The sequence below is a fragment of the Nematostella vectensis genome, chromosome 10 (assembly GCF_932526225.1).
Source record: "Nematostella vectensis chromosome 10, jaNemVect1.1, whole genome shotgun sequence".
NCBI lineage: Eukaryota > Metazoa > Cnidaria > Anthozoa > Actiniaria > Edwardsiidae > Nematostella > Nematostella vectensis.
The window spans coordinates 12,542,277-12,561,803 of record NC_064043.1 but is presented as its reverse complement, the minus strand read 5'-3'; the positions used below and the strand labels follow the sequence as shown (position 1 = coordinate 12,561,803).

At 38.4% G+C, this 19,527-nt stretch overlaps 1 protein-coding gene and 1 non-coding gene across 3 annotated transcripts; one reads left to right on the top strand and one right to left on the bottom strand.

Annotated features, from left to right (window-relative positions):
• Positions 1-186: 186 nt before the first annotated feature.
• Trnaq-cug lies at positions 187-258 on the top strand. Its single transcript has one exon. It is a non-coding gene; the product is annotated as a tRNA-Gln (tRNA).
• A 731-nt stretch (positions 259-989) lies between these two features.
• On the bottom strand, positions 990-17,405 carry LOC5512522 (protein SDA1 homolog). 2 transcript variants are annotated; one of them, XM_032381968.2, is made up of 23 exons: positions 17,207-17,405; positions 17,005-17,109; positions 15,367-15,465; positions 15,151-15,206; positions 14,944-15,070; positions 14,266-14,424; positions 13,889-13,966; positions 13,477-13,581; positions 10,819-10,888; positions 10,647-10,750; positions 10,414-10,471; positions 9,694-9,752; positions 9,527-9,603; positions 9,200-9,297; positions 8,828-8,904; positions 8,518-8,601; positions 8,171-8,207; positions 7,730-7,815; positions 6,872-7,024; positions 6,478-6,596; positions 5,403-5,487; positions 1,828-1,992; positions 990-1,161 (listed from the first exon to the last, which is right to left on the bottom strand). In XM_032381968.2, the coding sequence occupies exons 1-23, from the start codon at positions 17,294-17,296 to the stop codon at positions 1,114-1,116; spliced, it is 2,139 nt and encodes a 712-aa protein (XP_032237859.2). In that variant the 5' UTR covers positions 17,297-17,405; the 3' UTR covers positions 990-1,113. The 2 variants fall into 2 exon arrangements, with proteins under 2 accessions (XP_032237859.2, XP_032237860.2); XM_032381969.2 differs by having other exon boundaries at positions 6,899-7,024; positions 17,207-17,404.
• Between the last annotated feature and the right edge of the window lie 2,122 nt (positions 17,406-19,527).

The window sequence follows — 19,527 nt, the reverse complement described above, 5'->3', positions numbered from 1 at the left end:
GGTATTGACGTCATAGGTTCATATAAGGGTATCGACAAATGAGTGTTTAGCGTTCCGATGTTGGCACGCCTACACTTCGGCAAACGATGGGTTGCCGATACTCCCACGAAGAGAATTCAGAATTGCGTTACGCTTTCGAACACAATGTTATAAGATTAGTAATTTCTAGCACACAAGTCAGCGGTCGGTTCTATGGTGTAATGGTTAGCACCTGGGACTCTGAATCCCAAGATCCGAGTTCGAGTCTCGGTAGAACCTAATTTTTTTCCCCCGCTTTTCAAACCTATTTTGGCTACATCAAGGAGAACTATAATTCGTTATCTACTTTACTGTTTGTGTAAAGCATTCACAACATATTTTCGTCGCACGGAAAATTAAGGGCACTGGGCAAATAATCGACTAAATATTTTTAAATACCCACTATTTCGAGAGCGTTATGATACGGCATTCCAGATAAAATTACTAGACGAACAGTGCTAAACGAGGTAATGGTTGAGATGTCGTGTCCGCCCGAGGGAATCGTGCCAAATGGAAATACCGCCGACTCTTTAGAACGGCATCCAATGAAAACAGCTCTCACTTTACTCACGTACACAAAGCGACAAGGCACTTTAAAATGCAGTTTTTGTGCATCCTGTGAATCTTGTATAACATACCATATTATTATATGAATAAAGCACGTTTCGACATTCAAAGGATTAGCCATTTCCGAGATTTTTCCTCGGGCAGACCATGTGGGTAAAATTATAAACATATCGGCAAGTTTTCATTGAGTGTTTTTTCCTGTTTAGAAAAGGGATTTGAACTCGTGAACTACGCAAATTACACACCCAAACATGGCCTTATAAACAACCAGCGTGAAAATCTTGAACGCAAACATAAATGTTTTTACTCCCTTGGCCGTTAAAGTCAAAAACGTGAATTTCTGATTAAGAAAACCACGCGCACGCTTGCGCTCCCACAAAGTAGACGCATCAAAACAGAGATACTTCAAAGAACACCTTTGCAGAGGCTTTCTGCAATTATAATTTATTTCCATATATTCATTCGCAAAGTGATTTTACAGTAACATCACTAGCATAATAAAATGCAGGTATAAGCCTTTATGAATCGCTATATCTTGCTCTTCTTCCGCTTTAGAAGCGAGTCCCGGAGAGCAATCTAAAAAAAAGAAAAGAAAGAAAACAATTCAGTAAAATGAAATAAAAATGATCGTAGGAAGTTTTATTTGTTTAATGGTCAGAAACATATGAGAATACCACCTCGTCGTGTAACAGATTACATAATTTATTAATTTAGAACAGAAGTTTAGTGGCTCGAGTCGTAAAGGGACAGTTGGGCCATCACCCCAGGTTAAGAATACCAGGGCAAAAACAATGCCTTAGCGCGCGGCCAAACCAACACGAGATGGTATAAATACACCTAGAATAGACTCCTGAATAACCCTACCCTGCAATAAGCACCAAACTAGACAGCCACAAATTTGTCACTGCTCAATATTAGAATACAAAAATATGAGAAGAAATAACCAATCAAAGAAAAAACAAACAAACTCTCATACCAAATTTAACAACTTCCATAAGAAATATCGCCATAGCTTTTCCGAATCGGTCTTGCTATTTTTCTATGACTAAATGGAAGCTTACATCGACTCTTGAAGTAAATGGTACGGTCACGCGGACCATAAGCAGGCGGACGATTACTTGCAGTTTGACAAATTAAATTTGGCCTGTAACAGGGAGGATGTTTGACTAATGGTTTGCCTAAGGGTGGCCCATGAAATTGAAGTTCCTTCAACTGTGTTATTGTCCACGTGACCTATCGTACCTGCTTGTCTCGGAAAGACCGCTTGGTCTTGCCACGGACGAGCTTGTTGTGGCGCATCATCATAAAGTTCTTCTTTCGTCTCTTTTCTTTGTTGGACGTGCCCGCGTGCTCGTTCATCTTTGCCTTTTTCTTCGTGCCATACTTTGGTCTGTCTTGGCGTCCCGCCTCGAGTGAAACAAAAGATGTTAGCTAACAGCAGTAACGGCACCTTGGACCGATTATTAGTCTCAAGTCAAGGAAACAGGATAAGCGCAAAGAGGGAAAACAAAGTGTTGTCGAAGGTGCTGTGCAACGGAACAATTTAACTTGACAATAATACCGAGAGACCATTCCCCCGCTTTAAGTATGAGTGTCCAGGCGCGGCGGAATGAGAGGGGGGGGTCCCCTGGGGGGGGGGGGGGGGTCCCCTCCTCATTCCAATAGCTAACTATAGCCAAACTCTGGTAAAGGATGGACGAGAATCTTGGCATGAAATCTTAGCAGATATTGTCGAGCCTTTTCGTGGGAGATAAGACAGATAATGAAACATAACAGCCTCTAGCTCACACGGCGGTAAAAGACATGGATAACAACAAAGAGCGGCGCCAACAACAAGGCGAGATGGGTAAGGAAGAGACAAAAATGACAACGACAGCCGGTCTGGGTGGTAGTGAAGCAAAAAAGGCAAACATTCAAAAAAAGAAAATACATTACGATGTTGTTTAAAGAAGGTCATTTTGCATCCACACCACCTTGTGAGTACGGGCGGGTGGTTGGACTTCCTGTGGTAAACAGAGGAAGTTGTGTGTTGATTTTGGGGTCAAATGGTGCCGTTTGTGCACTATTGTTAGATGAATGATAGAATACCGTCACAGACAGTAAAGAATCAAAATCAAAATGGGTGGATGGCAATTTTACAGAGAAACAGGAAAGAAATGTGTTGATAAAGGGATGACGTCTTAACTAGAAGAGGTACACTCTTTTTTTATAAGAACATCTAATTTGAGTTAAGGCTGGGCAGTTCTTATTCTTGAAGTGGTTTTAAAAAGGCTGAAAATGTTGTTATGGATTTAATTTCATGATACTCAATGAAGAGTAATTAACGATATTCAAGGTTGTTATAATGAATGCATTACGATTCTGTATTGTAGAACGCATCACGCTGACAAAACAATATTTTGCTGTTATCTGAGCCACGACATGTTTTTATAAAATGGTTCTTAAAGAAGTGCAATGCAGAATAGTGAATCTCTTGACAGGCAAGAGAACAGATAGAAGACTGTTCTATGAAGGCGGTGTCAAATGCCAAACGTTTGGAATACTGATAAATGTACTAACGAGAAAACCGACACAGTAAAGAATAAATCAGTCCATGGGCGAGGAAGCATGATTACAAAAGCCGCTCTATGTCATGTTGGAAATAAGGCATTACAAACGAAGGTTCCTATTGGGAAGGGGTGGGAGGGGGCGAACGTACCCAGTTACAAATCACGATTTAGGCACAGGGGGCCGCTTAGACGGTCATACAATTGCAAGTTATTCGGGTCCCTGTCGATGAGGAGTGGAATGGCGTAAAATAAGAACCCAAGATATTTATAGCTCAGCAACGGCGAAAGCAATGCGATAAAAATAATCATTTCACACTAAAAGGATAACACACTCGTAAATCAGACCTCACAATGTGAGATTTTCACCTGAATATATTATTCCTTTATCTCTCATGCATTATTCGAAACGCAATCAAACCGGAAACAGAGCCTGGACGCCTAGCAGACAGGTACCCCGCGCAGCTCACCAGAACCGGAAGTGAGCATCAATTAACAAATGGGGGCATTAAAGGAAACAGTCAGTGGTTCCGGTAAAACACCCGGGAGCTGTTTTAGTGGTTTTGAGGTCGTCTGGGCCAAAGCCGTGATGTCAGCCTATTTAGCTCTTATAATGCTCAGTGATTTGATGTTTCTGTCGCCAGCTGGCGGAAAGGCACACGTTTCTTAGCGTGGTTCAAATCTATAGGCCATAGACAATGCGTTGCTTCTTCGAAATAGCTGAATTATTTCCGCCGCAGCATTTTCTATGTATACATAACAAAACTAATAGGATATTACCTTACGATAGGAAATTAACGCTGGTAGATATTAATGTCTATTAAATGCACGCATATCAATTAACGCAAATTCAAACGGATATCAAATTAACGCGTATTCAAATAAACTAAATTAACGCGGATCCAAAAAGATTGCAGAATAAATTTCTTAATTTGCTGCTCGGAAAAACTTTTCTGATTCCGAAAGCCCAGAAGACAATTTAACACTATGTGAAGCTCCTTACTAATAAACAGTAATGTTTTAGAAGTCGTTGAATTTTTTTTTCGATTTTAGATAGCATTCAGTATAAATAAACGTTTACTAAATTAACGTTTAACTTAATTCAGGTATATTTAATTAACGCGGATTAGGAACTTTACTCACCATGACGGTTACAAGTCTAGGAACTTTACTTACTATGATGGTTACAAGTCTAGGAACTTTACTATGATGGTTACAAGTCTAGGAACTTTACTATGATGGTTACAAGTCTAGGAACTTTACTATGATGGTTACAAGTCCAGGAACTTTACTATGATGGTTACAAGTCCAAGAACTTTACTATGATGGTTACAAGTCCAGGAACTTTACTATGGTGGTTACAAGTCCAGGAACTTTACTATGATGGTTACAAGTCCAAGAACTTTACTATGATGGTTACAAGTCTAGGAAATTAACTATGATGGTTACAAGTCTAGGAACTTTACTATGATGGTTACAAGTCCAAGAACTTTACTATGATTGTTACAAGTCTAGGAACTTTACTATAATGGTTACAAGTCCAGGAAGTTTACTATGATGGTTACAAGTCCAGGAACTTTACTATGATGGTTAAAAGTCCAGGAACTTTACTATGATGGTTACAAGTCCAGAAAGTTTACTGGTTACAAGTCCAGGAACTTTACTATAATGGTTACAAGTCCAGGGACTTTACTATGACGGTTACAAGTATAGGAACTTTACTATGATGGTTACAAGTCTAAGAACTTTACTATGACGGTTACAAGTCTAGGAACTTTACTATGATGGTTACAAGTCTAGGAACTTCACCATGATGGTTACAAGTCCAGGAACTTTACTATGACGGTTACAAGTCTAGGAAATTAACTATGATGGTTACAAGTCTAGGAAGTTTACTTACCATGATGGTTACAAGTCTAGGAACTTTACTATGACGGTCACAAGTCTAGGAACTTTACTATGACGATGTCAAGTCTAGGAACTTTACTATGACGGTTACAAGTGTAGGAACTTTACTATGATGGTTACAAGTCCAGGAACTTTACTATGACGGTTACAAGTCTAGGAACTTTACTATGATGGTTACAAGTCTAAGAACTTTACTATGACGGTTACAAGTCTAGGAACTTTACTATGATGGTTACAAGTCTAGGAACTTCACCATGATGGTTACAAATCCAGGAACTTTACTATGACGGTTACAAGTCTAGGAAGCCTACTGGTTACAAGTCTAGGAAGCCTACTGGTTACAAGTCTAGGAACTTTACTTACTATGACGGTTTCGAGTCTTGATGCCTTGTCGTGTTTCCTTTTCTTGTAAATCCCCTCAATGTTTTCTAGCGCCACAAGCTCATTTCTGAATGAACAAATAAAATACATAACACAATACACCACAGCATACGTACAGTATCACCATTTATTATATACATACTGACAAATACTCACTGAAAACATTTTAAGTAAATTTTCGTTAGTTCACTGGTCTCAGCAAATCAGAGGCGCGAACGATGTTTTTTTTACCGTGAATGAAAGTCGTTTGCGGTTCTGATTGGACAAACGATATTTTTTCACTGCACTTGAATGGCTTCAATCCCAACGCGGGGAGACGGGTAGCTTTGCATGTCACTTTTGTTATCGAGCTCCATTGAGCGAGAAAATGAAATTTTACCGTGGAAAATAAATACAAAGCGTTCAAAATGGACTGTAGAGGATTGTGTAGAAAGTCGTTTTGACACTTAAGGCTGTTTTAGAACGCTATCTAAAATCACAGTCTCGTGCATGACATTAGCGAGACAGATTCATTTCAATGTCTGTTCAAATGAACCGTCGAACAGCACAAACCTCGGAGCAACTACAGCCAAGTCTAATAAAATCTTATGTTATAAGCTTATAATAAATTTATCAGTATGTATATACTAAACAAAAACAGCATGGAAAGCGCTTTGTACAGTTTTTATTCACTCTTTGTTTTGTATAAAAAAAAAACTCGTTCGCTTTTTTATACTGCACAACTCGTGAATAAAAACCGTACGCGCGCACTTTCGATGTAGTATTCTCTATGTACCACGATGACCCGTTACCTCAGCTCCACCACACCCATACCATTTGGTCATGGAAGTGTGTACTTGTTGTGTGACCGTGCACAAAATGTCCAATAACGTAACATTACAATCAAACTCGCGCCACCAAAACATTGTCTCGTTTAGGAATGTGTAGTAAATTGAAGTTTAGGGTCAGTTTGGATATTTGGTTAGATTACACAATATTCCTAGACGACACATGACAGTGCACCCACAATGGTGGGTTTCTAAGAAACTTCCATGTTATTTAGAGAATGCCTTCTTACCTACTACCTTGAGGTTCTTCTGTTGTAGTTGCCCGCTTTCGCTTTTTGCCAAGTTTGGGCTGAACTTCTTTCGTGAGTTGTTTCATCCGGATTTTCTTAAAATCTTCGTCTGTAAGGATCTAGACCAGGAAAGGGAAAAGGATAAGTGATGAGTCAGAATAACGAATACAGTACTATAAATACTAATTCCAATTCCACTAAAATTAGTCAGTGTCGGAGTTTGAGTTTGATTGATGCCCACTCTTCAACGAAAAATAAACAACCAAAACAAAAATCGATCAACGTTTCCTATTTTGAGATTTGACTAGAAAAAAGGTCGAGTAAAGGGAAATAAAAGGGAGATCGAATTCAGATCAATAAACCATGGTGTCAAACCAAACTTCTGCTAGCTTACATCTCTGCAAAAACGGACGTACTGTACCCTCATCTGACTGATCCTCGCCGCGCGCGTCTGCCCATCCTCTCCACCCTCTTGGTTTTCCCCTGATGGATCTTCATCTTCCTCTTCCCTCTCAGATTCGCTGTCTTCTCCATCCTCATCTCCAGACTGCACAGCAAGAAGACAAAGATTCCATCTACTGGTATTGGTACACATGGAATGTAGTCAACCCCCCCCCCCCCCTTCAATGGGAGCTAAATTGCACAAAGCTACCTCCCTTATGTTCTATGCTGGTGCCCCCTTACCATGAAATTATGTATCCAAAGATTGGTGCAATAGCACAGGGGTGTGGGCACTTTCAAGCTTGAGAACCAAGGTTTAAACACAGGTCAGGTCAAAAGGCGTAAAAAACCTGGTTATCTACATCGGGGACTGTGAATCTCTTGTTCTCTTAGATAAGGATGTTAAGCTGGAAGTCCTGTGTCCCACTGCACTTTATAAACTTGTATTTGAGGATGTTAAAGAACCAATGGGGATACTGGCCTTAGACACTATTTCACACCCACGATTATAAACTGCAGCAATTTACATGTGAAGCGCATTTGATTATATCTTACAAAGTTAATTTATACTATACAAATACTCAATATTTGCATCCATCCCCGAGGGTTAAAGCCATCCAAGTCTTCATTTCAAGAAAGTTGGTAAATACTATTTTCTCTTTGTCCAACCATTTCTATAATAATATATACATATACATTTTTTTATATTCTCTGAAACCAAACAAAATTAGATTATGGGCAACTGCTTCTGCCTGGGTCCACATTTAGGTTTCTGCCACAAGCTACGTGTATGGCTGTGCCCTTGACAAACCTGCTCCTCATCTGACGAATGCTGCACATCAATCCAACCATCCTCATCGCTGCCATCATCACATGCTTCATCCGTCTCCCACCCATCTGGAATTAAGGTCGCATAAAGTAGTATTATTGTTGACTTTGCATAATTGATAAGCTCAACATTCACATGCAGATAGCGGAACAACACAAAAAAGTGAGGAGACTGTCGCAGCCCTGAAACCCAAACTTTACACAGTGAAAGCAAGACACTGCAAGAATTCTACCTTTTTAAGGAACACCATTTTTTCATCTAGTAGATTGATCAAAGTACATTTAAATAAGCTGTTTCCTGAAGAGTAGAATTAATTGAAAAAAAAAATCCAGGGACCCTCACGGAATAGTTTAAACTCCAATAAACAATGTTTCATTATAATATGATAGTAGATGGGGAAGGAGCAATAATAATCCATTTTACCTGCATCAGTAGGTTCAGGTTCTGCCTCATCCAGTACCTAAAACATCAGTTATGAATCTATCAGATAATTGAACATTCTCTAAGTTTTCAAGACAGGACTGCACAACCTGAAATAAACATTGATATTGTCTCTAGCTTTGTGTCAACCACTGCAAGATCAGGCTTCCAGCTCTTAATCCAAGCCTTATAGATGTCTTCTGTCAATAGTATTGCAACATAATCATTGTATGTCTCATAACAACCCTAAAGCCATAGTAACACTAGGCACTTTGCAACAGTATATGTACAAGAGAGAAGAGGGGAAGGCATCATAGAAAGTTTACCCTATGTACAGACAAACTACTTACCTCAGCTCCTGGGATATAATCCTTGGCCTCTACAGCAGCATAATCTAATGGCTTGGAGTCCTCCCTACTCTCTGTTGGCTGGCCCTTCAACAGACAAAGCAATGTTTACAACAATTCAAAATAATAAACTGTGTTCACAAGAAATCTAATTGGCTCTATTCGTAATGTGTCCTCTTTCAGGCACTGTACATGAAATGGGCCTTGATTAGCCTTTGTCTATGGAGGGTATAGGGTAGAGGCTACGAATGTGGTAAATTTTGTAGATATGGCATCATTCAATATGGTGGGACCAGCCCTGGTAATGGCTTACTCTGTCTTTCTTGTGAAGTAGATTAGGGTTGACTGATCTGAAGAGCTGGATCAGAGACCGTGAAGCCATCATCACACCTAGGAGAGTAGTAGGTTCATTGTGTTAAGGAGGGGCATAGCACTGTAAATATATTATAATGTAAGGACAAGTGACTCAAATTGGTGGGAAATAAACATAGTTTCATAATATTTTATATTGCTTTAATTAGTAAATTAGTCCAAAAATTGTTTTGGACTATTTAGAATTAAAGCAAGGAGCAGGTAAAGCTGAAAAAGACTACTGGTTTCACCAGCCATTGGCACACATTGAAAACCCTTGCAGTCTTATTAATAGTAATATTCACATTAATGTCATATTAATGGCAATACTTACTTTTGTCTTTGGACGTCTTGTATTGTGCCAGATCCTGAAGAAGGGTGTCAGTCATAACAAGGGGACATCTCTGACACACCTCACGGACTGCATTTAACCTGAGAAATAAATAACTCTTTAAATGAGATACAAAAATATATATTTATATAACACTTTAAATATAGGATCCAACTAAACAAGATAAAATATGAGTATTTTTATAATACAGTGTTTATATAGAAAAATGTGTGAAAGTACCGCAGAAGTACTCCCCCCCCCACCCTATCACAATAATTTTCTATTTCCTCTGTTCTGAAATCAAACAATCTAAAAATAACAATAACCTACCCAACAGCCATAACCTCGTGAGAGTTCCTCTCCGTCACAAAGTTATTCACAATAGTTCTTACACCAGGTTCTACCACCTTTGGACAGAGAACATGATAAACCAAGAATGTCAATGACATGCCTACTATGTGAGAGAAAGCCTGGAATTTACTGTACTTTTTATTTACCTCAGGTGGGACAAGGTCATGTGAAGCTTGAGAGAAAAACATGAGGAGTTTGGTGACCTCTGGACAAGATAAAAAAAAAAAACATTATAAACAGAAACATTATAACCCAGAGCCATAAGCTGCCATGGGGACATGAGGAGTGTAATAATTACAGCCTATCGTATTATTATTCGCCGATCAAACAGATCTCGCAACGCACCTACTAGATATGGATACAACGAATAGATTAGATTTGATTTAAATGCCTTTTAAATCAAATTTTTTAAGAAGGGAGATGTAATAATAATAGCCTATTGTATTATTTGATTGACATTGTAATCAATACTAGATAACCGCACCCATTTGTAATCATGTATAAGCTTTAGCTCGACCATCAATAAACACTATTCAATCACTACCCTTGGAGTACGTTATTCCGCTATCCATCCTACACTATCCTTCATCTTCTACAAAGCGCGGAACATTACAAGGAGGGGGTCAAATGCCCCTAGTAGAGCTGCATTTTTATAAACTGCATATAAGAAAATGGCATCTGCCCCCCCCATCTCCAACAAATACAAGAATTAAGAGACCCCACCCTCCCTCAGAACAAATATTTATAGCTACACTACGACCTTGCAACCCATGTATCAAAGTTTTAGTTGCCAAAGTTGTTCATTAGAACATTTCTTATTAACACTTGAGCAACCTTGAATACAATAGCAAAAATTGCTTACTTACCTCTTTGATGTGGTTGTAAATATCTTTGTAGAAATGGATAAAAATTGAATACAAATAACTGAAATGGAAAGAATTTAAGCTGGTTAAATCAAGGGAATGTTAATCAATAAAACTTTAGCTCCGTTAAGAAGCATAGCGATCTTTTTATCTTTAAGGGCCAAAACATTTTTTTCAGAATTTGCGATAAAACAATTTATTTAAGCATCGGTAATCTGAAAATAATGCACACTTACCTGATGTACACCAATCAGCCTAGATATTAAATTCATTAACATAATGCGAACTTCGAATCGGCCTGTGGAGGCCTCTAGCTGCTTGAACAATCTTTCTGAAAAACCTGCAAGGCAGATGCAACATAATAAAACAGGAGCTGTATTTATACAAATTTATAACACATTTACCAACCTTGTGGGTCATTAATAAGGTGCAGAGCTGAAAAGTTTACAGATGTTTGCTTGTGCTTCTTTTTGTGTTTCTGAAAAAAAGAAAGAAAAGTACCAGAGTCAGGAACTATAAAGCACAGAAAAAAGCAGCGAAGCAAGAGAGTTCATAATCATTTCTAAGAATTCAAATCTCCTAGATTTCTCTGCCAGAGTTTCGCATTGTCTCCCAGTTTTTCTTTATGTTTTCCTGGACACTCAGCTAGTCAAAAATAACATGTGATAGTATGAGGTGTTAAGAGATTTTATCCTGGTAATTTTTTGGGAATTTAATGACAAACTACCAGATTAAAATCATAGGGCTCTACAATATGAATATACCCTTTTCAAAGATGAAATATATTGGAAACAAATACAGTTAACATTGAAGCTTGGTTTGCATGTTACAAAAAAGTGCAAATGGAAAAAGGCATACCTAAATTATAAATAATAGGAACATTAGGAACTCTTTACTTGAAATAAGAAAAGAAGGAATTTTTCATACTCTCTAAGCCTGCTTCAGAAAATTTGAACAAGGTTTTTATTTTTAGAAAAATAAAAATTTTAAATATAAAGGAAAAATTCAAAATAATATGACCCCAAATGATGCAATGCTTGCTTGATAAACATTGCTAAATGTTTTTAGTAGTAGTAGTTAGTAGCTTTATTTAAAGAGGGTAACAAAAGTGTGATACACTTACGTACAAACTTGTGGCCCTCCACATAAAAAAACAATCAAATGTGACGACTCACGCGAAAACGTACCTTAGGGTTTTCCGCGAGTTTGGCCAAACTCGCGCCCGTTTCGCAGAAAGCTTGCGGCCTTCTCGCGGAATGCTCACGCTTTTCTAGCGGAATGCTCGCGCCTTAATAACGGAAAGCTCGCGCCCATCTTTCAGAACGCTCGCGCCTAAATAACGGAAAGCTCGGGACTTTCTCGCAGAACGCTCGCGCCTTGACAACGGGAAGCCTTGCGACTTGCTAAACACAACTAGTGACCAGCAAGTTGATCCTTAGTCAACTCCGATTTTTCGAAATGACGATTTTTTTACCCAGCACGGAGCAACGATTTTGTCTAGAATTTGTGTCTTTACGACTTTTTTAGAAGAGTACCCAAGCACCTTGACAAACTTTCACAGATCGTACTCTCTCTCGAATCGCAAATACATACTAAATAGTTAGTCTGGCAATTTAAGGACAATTTTGTGTAAGTTACTAGAGATAAGTAGTGTATTCGGGGAATAAGGACAACAGTTTTTGACATGAACTCTTGAAAGTCTTTTCGGTGACTGCTTTTTTTAAACAAAGGGTTACCGAAGCCCGATATCAAACTATCACTGATCGTTCTAGCGCTACTGAAAACGAAAAGAAATATGTCATTACGTAGTGTTGTAATTTGACGGAACAATTTGGTGTAAGTAACGTAGAAATTCGTAATGTGTTGGGTAATAAAGGCGAAATGCGTTTCGGAACTCGTATCGGTTTCGAGCTTCACCTATCACGAAGATCTCCATTCCAAATGAGATCTTTGTTATATATTATTATTCCAAAAAAAGATTCCCTGATATGTGAGCTTTCTTTTGCAATAAACATTGTCGCAATTGCTACATTGCTCCATTAGATGGAGCCGAACGCAAACCAAGGAAGCGTAGTTGTTTGGGTGTCTTTGTTGAACAACAACGACATGTTAATATGTAGTGGCGGCGACGACTAAATCACGCCGGTTTAAGTTTGCTCAAAAACTTGCGTATTAAACAGACCCCCCCAAAAAAAAAGATTCCCCGATATGTGAGCTTTTTTTTGCAATAAAGATTGTCGCAATCGCTACATTGCTCAATTAGATAGAGCCGAACGCAAACCAAAGAAGCGTCGTTGTTCGAGTGTCTTTGTGGAAATACAACGACAAGCGCCTGACTCGCGGAACTCTCGCCGAAAGCTTGCGCCCATCTCGCGGAATGCTCGCGCTTATCTCACGGAATGCTCGCGCTTATTTCGCGGAATGCTCGCGCCCGTTTCGCGGAAAGGGTTAATTAGCGGAATTGAGAAGCTCTAAGGTAGGTTTTCGCGTGAGTCGTCACAAATTACAATCTAATCAATAATTCAATAACAAAATAAATAATATTTATAGTGAAATAGATGGAAAACCAAGTCTGAAGCTTGATATTGGGAGATAGTGTTGAAAGCCACACTGGATGGCCGCTTTTTTAAGTCTCCTGGAAGGTTGTTCCACAGTTTCGTCGCTGTCACCCTAAAGGTTCTCCCTCCCTCAAGCTCATGCAACTATTTGTGGGCAAAATGAAATTGACCCTACCAAACCTAGTATTTGCATAGTGTAAAGAATTGTTAAAAGAAAAATTTCATTTTGGAACTCTGCTTAGAAATATGCTAGCATTCCTTTAATATACTGTAATAGTCTTTGCTGGCGAGTAAGGATCCCTGTGCATTACAATATCACAGGAAGACCACAAAAAGTTTACAGATGATTTGAGTGATATCAAAGTCCCTCCTATAACTCGTAAATGCTTCGCATTTGGGAAAAAATATGTCACAGCAGAAAACTCACCAATATCCTGAGTTTTCCGGCGCAAAAGTACATTATGTGCAAGCTAATTTCTATAACCAGCAACAAAATCTCAAAACTCACTCTGAGGTGTGCAAGTGCTTTTTCTAATTTCTTTTTTTTCTTTGCATTTTTCTTGTTGACTCCTGATGCATGGACGAGCTGCTTTTTTGTTTCAACACGTTCATTCTAAAAGAACACAAACACATATTGTGAAACAGGTATGTACCTAAAGTACAACAAATTCACAGAAACACAGATGCTAATAGCATTTTTTTTGTGTATTACACTTTTAGCCACAAAGTATGGTACATACTGTATCCCATACACAGCAATGTTATATCATGAGTACACCTATTTGAAATAAGATTTTTTGTTTTTTGCCCTTCAATGCCCAATAAGGTTTTAGCTTTTTTTGTTAATGTGAGTCATACTGTAGAAAAGATACAACATAGATTCTCAGAATGCATAAATGGGTTCACTTCAAATAACTCACATCACTCTCACTATCACTATCATCCCCTGCCGAACCTTCATCACTACCAAGAAAGAACTTGAGGGCTGCTACTAAAATCTGCCAAGGAAAAGAATGTGGCAACAGTTAACAAACAGATCCCAAATTCCAATAGCCTGCAACATTATGGATAAACAGCACAATGTTGCTGCTGCATAGGGCGTTTGTACGAGCAAAGTAATTAGATCAGATAGAATAAGAAAAGCTTAGAGCCCTTCTAGACCTGATTCATCTTACAGCAAGGAAATATCTTTCATCAAAAATATGGTTCTTTTAGGTCTATACTACATATAAAAGCTCAGTGGGTACAGTTGCAAATAAAAGGAAAGATAGCAAAGGTTATACTGTCTGACGTGTACCTTTGGTACAGGAGAAAAGCAAGCAGTTGTTATAACATTGACAGTCTTGGCATCCTTCCACACGTTCCGTTTGTACAGCTCTATCAGAACATCTAAAGACTTCTTGGCAGCGACGGCATTGCTATCCTTTAGCATTGTGTACATGAAGTTTTGTAATGTCTGGAAAATAAAGGGATGAATGAAAATTACCATAAGTCACAGCTGCTCCATCACTTGAAAATAAACCAATTGCAAATAATGTTGCTCTGCCTTTTTATACAGTAGCAAGCCAGCAGGGCATCATGAAGCTACTCACCAACAGTCATGAAATCTCTGACAGAAAAATTTTAATGTTTAAGAACTCTCTAGAAATTCTTCTTGACAGTGATGCTGCTAAACATTTACCTTATGCTGTGCTTTTACCTTTTCAAATTAATTAAACGGCTAGCTCCCTATTTCAGGTGGACTTCTGCTTTAACTCAAGGCTTAATCAGGGGTTTCATTAAGTTTCAGGGCAGGTGTTGGAAACTGATTAGTAGTGGGTGGAAGTTATTTTATTTTATTAGTTCAAATGAAACTTAACTCAACTCTTTTATAAATGTACCCGGCCCTCTGTGGAAAATTAGCTAGTGGTTCTTCTGGCAGGGCCTAGTGAAACCCCTGTGAATTTCCAATTTCTTTAAATAAGTATATACTTACTGAATTAACTTTATTATTTTTATGCTTTGCATTCATATTCTTGATATCTGTCACAATATGGGTATATAAAACTTGTCGTAGAACTTTGTCGTTACATCTGAACAGCTCAAAGAACAGTTCTAGAATACTGAAAGAGAAGTCAAAATTATTTTGCATATTCCATGACTTGGCCAGAGATTTAGCATAGGTCAGGAAACAAGTATGTACCTGGTTGGAGATATTAAGTCTTTATTTCGTAGGAGGATTAGAGCTCTGCACAATGTCTTCAAGAAAAAGAATAAAAATTATAAACAGTTGCACAATAGTGACTAACATAAACTTTGGATGTGAATGTGGATTTTTCCACAAACAGCAAATTTAGTAAGTGTCCATAATACAAAGACCCCCACTAAGCATAAGCATATAAGTATCAGTGTGTATTACCATCCGCAGATCTGAGTCCATCACGCTGTGGTGTTTATGTAACAGGTCCTTTAACTCTTGTGGTAGGGACCCAAGGTGATCAGGATAGCAGTGGGCAACCTGAACAAAAAACAGCTTGATAAAGAACCTAACTATACAGTTGTTGAACCTGGATTGGAAATTATCCCTGTATTAGTCCCAGGCAAATACCCTCTATTTCCCATGAACATGAAAAAAATGAATATGGCTCATAGAAATATTTTTTTCTCAAAGTTACAGAATGTCATTCAATAGGGAAGCTTAGTGAATCATTTATATTACATAAACTCTCAATCAAACTGATATAGGAGTTAATGAGAGTTTCAACTCTTTGACCGTGCAATCTCCTGTAATCTCAACATCTCTCATTCACATTGAACCTGTTCAAATTGGACATGAGCGTTTAAGAGGGTTTGAAAACATGAATAAGAGTTGATGAGAGAATTTCTGTTTCCACAAAAAGTGAAATGTAATGTATAATTAAATATTTGGTGATGAATTCTGAATTCAAATAATTGCCACAAATTCTAATACTTATCTTATGTTCATATTTTCTGAAAATAAGCTAGTTTCTTTATTCTGAAAGGACATGTGAGCAGCATGTGCTGGTAAACACAAGAGTAGCACGCACTGATTCTTTAAAAGGTGTCTTCAGCCTGCGGGATGCCAAAAAATGTTCTGTTGGAGAGTGTGACACCTGCTTGAGTTGGTCAATGAGGTGATCATACCATCAGCGAAAACCAATTATTACAGGGAGTTTCAAATTTCACATGAGAAAAAAGTAACAATCAAGATCCCTGCAGATATGGGGAAGACAGGGAAAAGCTGCACTCAAATGAAACCAGGAAAGCACGCCTGAGACTGTTAGCAAATAGGGCAAGTTTTACTGTGATTTTGTGACATGTACTACAATAGATAACTTAACATTTGGTCTCAATGTTTTGATTTTGGAAATGATGAGGCATTCTTCACTTTTAACCTTGAAGCGGGTTGTAGGGGCAAACTTAGACAATATAAGCCATCAAGAAGAGTATCCCTATCACATTTAGCAGAATCTTTCACAAAGAATAATCCCCCTTCGTTTTAAGCTAAAAATGGCCCCATGCAGACTTCGCCTTTTTCGCTTATCCGACGGTTGAATATTTCGGAATGGTGATAGAACTTTCCGCAAGACGAAGGAACTGAATATTGGATTTTTGCAGTCACGCTTTCTGGGTAAAAACAATATGCTAATTAACATCAACTTAAGGTCCCTGATGTAGGGAACACTGGGTTTCAGTAAGTGATAAGAGGATTTTGATGCTTACTTTGATGCTTTGATACTTTAAAGTCACAAAGTCTTCAAGCAAAATTTTTTTTGTTATTATCTCGAGAAGATAATAAAATTCCAAACATTTTTCGTTGCTATAATAAAAGTAATATAGTAGGGAAAACTCTAACCAGTCTCCCTAATTTCAAAACTCTAATCAATGAGGAAACAACAGAAAGTTGTATCAGGTAAGTATAAATTCAAGGCCAGCTTAAAAATGTTGACCTGTGCAAAATTACAACAGTTGGACTTCTTTACAAAACCTTTGATCAAATTTTTTGTCAACAGCTGAACATGTGAACATTTAATACCTGGCATAAAAACATGACGAGCTCTTGTAGGACTTTACTTGTGTGGGATGGATTCAACTTGAAAATCTGCAGATTTGACTGATAATGCCTAAGCTGCTGAAGAAACTGAGAAAGAGCAAAGCAGGTATGAATTAATCTAAGCTCTTACTTTACAAGCAAGGACAACATCAACATCAAACAACAAGACGATTCGTCAACTTGCCTCCTCTTTGTACGAGTCAGAATCTCGTTTAATCAAGTTCTGCAGCTGTGGAAGGTTGTTTGGCATCTTACTGCTTTTTCGTTCCTTCATGTTTGCAAATCATAAGGTGAAAAATGTGAAATGTTACATGAATCGATCAAATATACTTTCGATTTCAGAATCTAAACTTTCTCACGTGGAGTAATTCTAGAAGACTGGGTACTAGTCGGTGTCCGCTGAATGACGGAACAGTCGGCGCAAGAAACCACAGCTCTATCATCAAGAAACTCTTGAGAAGCGGAAGATTTAGACATCCCCCTCTCCTTTTGAACCCTGAAATATCTGACCTGGCTTGAGCACGTATTTGAAAGGTTTGGGTCGGATATAAACAGGCAGGCGCGTACACAAAACTGGGTCATTTCTTATTGAAGGATCTTCAAATACTGTATTTTTTTCTATATGATTCCTATGACTGTGCACCCCCTCCCCCGCTCAGTCGATCCTGTGAACGCGCCTGACAGGGTCTGGATGGGGTTAACCGAATAGCGACAAACGTACTAATATCAGCCGCTTACTGACATAACATGAAAAAAGCCAGTGCCTACCGGTATTTTTTTTGTTGTTGTTTCCCCTATTTTCCTCTACTTCCACCGTCGATCTGCATGAATCCAGCCATTTCAGGATCTTCACCATGCATATGGGCATCCTCATAAGGGTCACACCCTCCGGGGATATGGGGGGAAGACCCTGGGAACGAGGATGGCATGTGAGAAGGTATTCCCATACCCCTCCGCCGCCTCGTCCTCGTTTTCCTCACCTTCTACGCCCTAGCTACCAGAGGATGGGATAGAGGGTTGTGTTCATAGTGTCTGTTGTGTGACTGGTGCAGTCTTCCTAAGGGCGGCCGGGTCAATTTTTTGCCTCTTATTGGTCGGTCTGTTTATCTAGAGCTGATGGTATGATCACCTTGTTGACAGATAACTCAAGTAGGTGTCGCACTCTCCAGGAACTTTCAATCGAGCTTTTCTCGGCTTCGAATTTGCGCGTATTTCTGAACTTCAAAACCCTAATGTGCGTAGTGTATAAGAGCTATGACCGCACAATTTGGCAAAACGCCAGGTTAATTATTCAAGAGTGGTTCTTTGTTCGGCTTTTGAGAGATTTTGAGCGGATCGTATTTTATGTCCTCCGGTGTTGTGTTACCTGGAAATTATTCAATCCTCTAAATTTGACTCAAATTTTCATAGAAACAAAGAAAAATATCTCAAAAGCCGAACACAGTTTGGTAGATGTGTACGTGGTAATTGACATAAGCCATAAAACGTAAAGATCTGCCGGATAGCTTAGACACATTAGGGTTTTTTAGGGATGTGATTGGCTGAAAACATGAGCGTGATTAAAACCCATTTAAAATAAAGCATTTAGTATCAAACATAGAAACAAAAAAGAATATTATATTCCCCATTTATTAAGCTTTCCAATGACATATAACATGAACATATTAAATCTGACGCGCGTATCAACATTTTTCCTAAACACTTTGGGTTTTTCGGCGTCCCGCGGGCTGAAGGCAGCCCGTAACCTTAAGAACAATTCTCTAAGTAATCGAGTAACTTCCCGTTTTATTAGTTTTTCTAAAAGTTATGTGAAATGCCATTTTTTAATGGAGGGTGATTGACAGTTGAGTAGAAGTGACATAGAGGAAGAAAATTTCAGTTGACTCAGCTGACTTGGGATAAATACAAAACGCTTTTGAAAGCTTGTCTGCACTTGAACTCTCCCTGGGAAATCTACTCCCTTCTCCAGAATTAGCTAAAAAAACCGTTTTGCCCCCTTGAAAATCGGCTCTTAAAAAGAACTACCAAATTTCAAATTTGCTTCGCGGTGTAAACGCATTATCCAAAAAATAGATAAAAAAGAAAATAGAAAACCTCCTGAAATGCAAATTTTATACAATGTTATTTTTGATAAAAACTTTTTATCAATTTATCCCTTTATTTTTCACTAACAAAGATTGTACATTATATTTCATAATGAATGAAAAAGCCATCGGAAGCATTGTGGCCAAAGTTTTCTCTTCGGCTTTTCCGTGGATAAGATATTTCTTTGTGCACGGCCATCAATTTTTAAGTGGCCAAGAGTAATGAAGCATGCCCTGTTTGATCAACAACTCGGAGTAATATTAGAATAATTCGTACTTTATTCCTTTAAACGTACATCAGAAAAAATCCCCTTGCGATCTTTATTGCGAGTTATTTAACTGAAAAAAATGGAAATAAGGCAAGCTTCAAGGAAAAAATAAAAAGGGGTATACCATTAACTTATCTCGATTTTGTTCATAC

Excerpts from the sequence above, each read along its gene's own strand:
- LOC5512522 (XM_032381968.2), bottom strand. The coding sequence starts at position 17,296 with ATGAAGGAACGAAAAAGCAGTAAGATGCCAAACAACCTTCCACAGCTG. Across the intron at positions 9,604-9,693 it reads ATGACCTTGTCCCACCTGAG|GTGGTAGAACCTGGTGTAAG; the intron begins GTAAATAAAAAG and ends CTCTGTCCAAAG. Across the intron at positions 8,602-8,827 it reads TACTTCACAAGAAAGACAGA|GGCCAGCCAACAGAGAGTAG; the intron begins GTAAGCCATTAC and ends TGTCTGTTGAAG.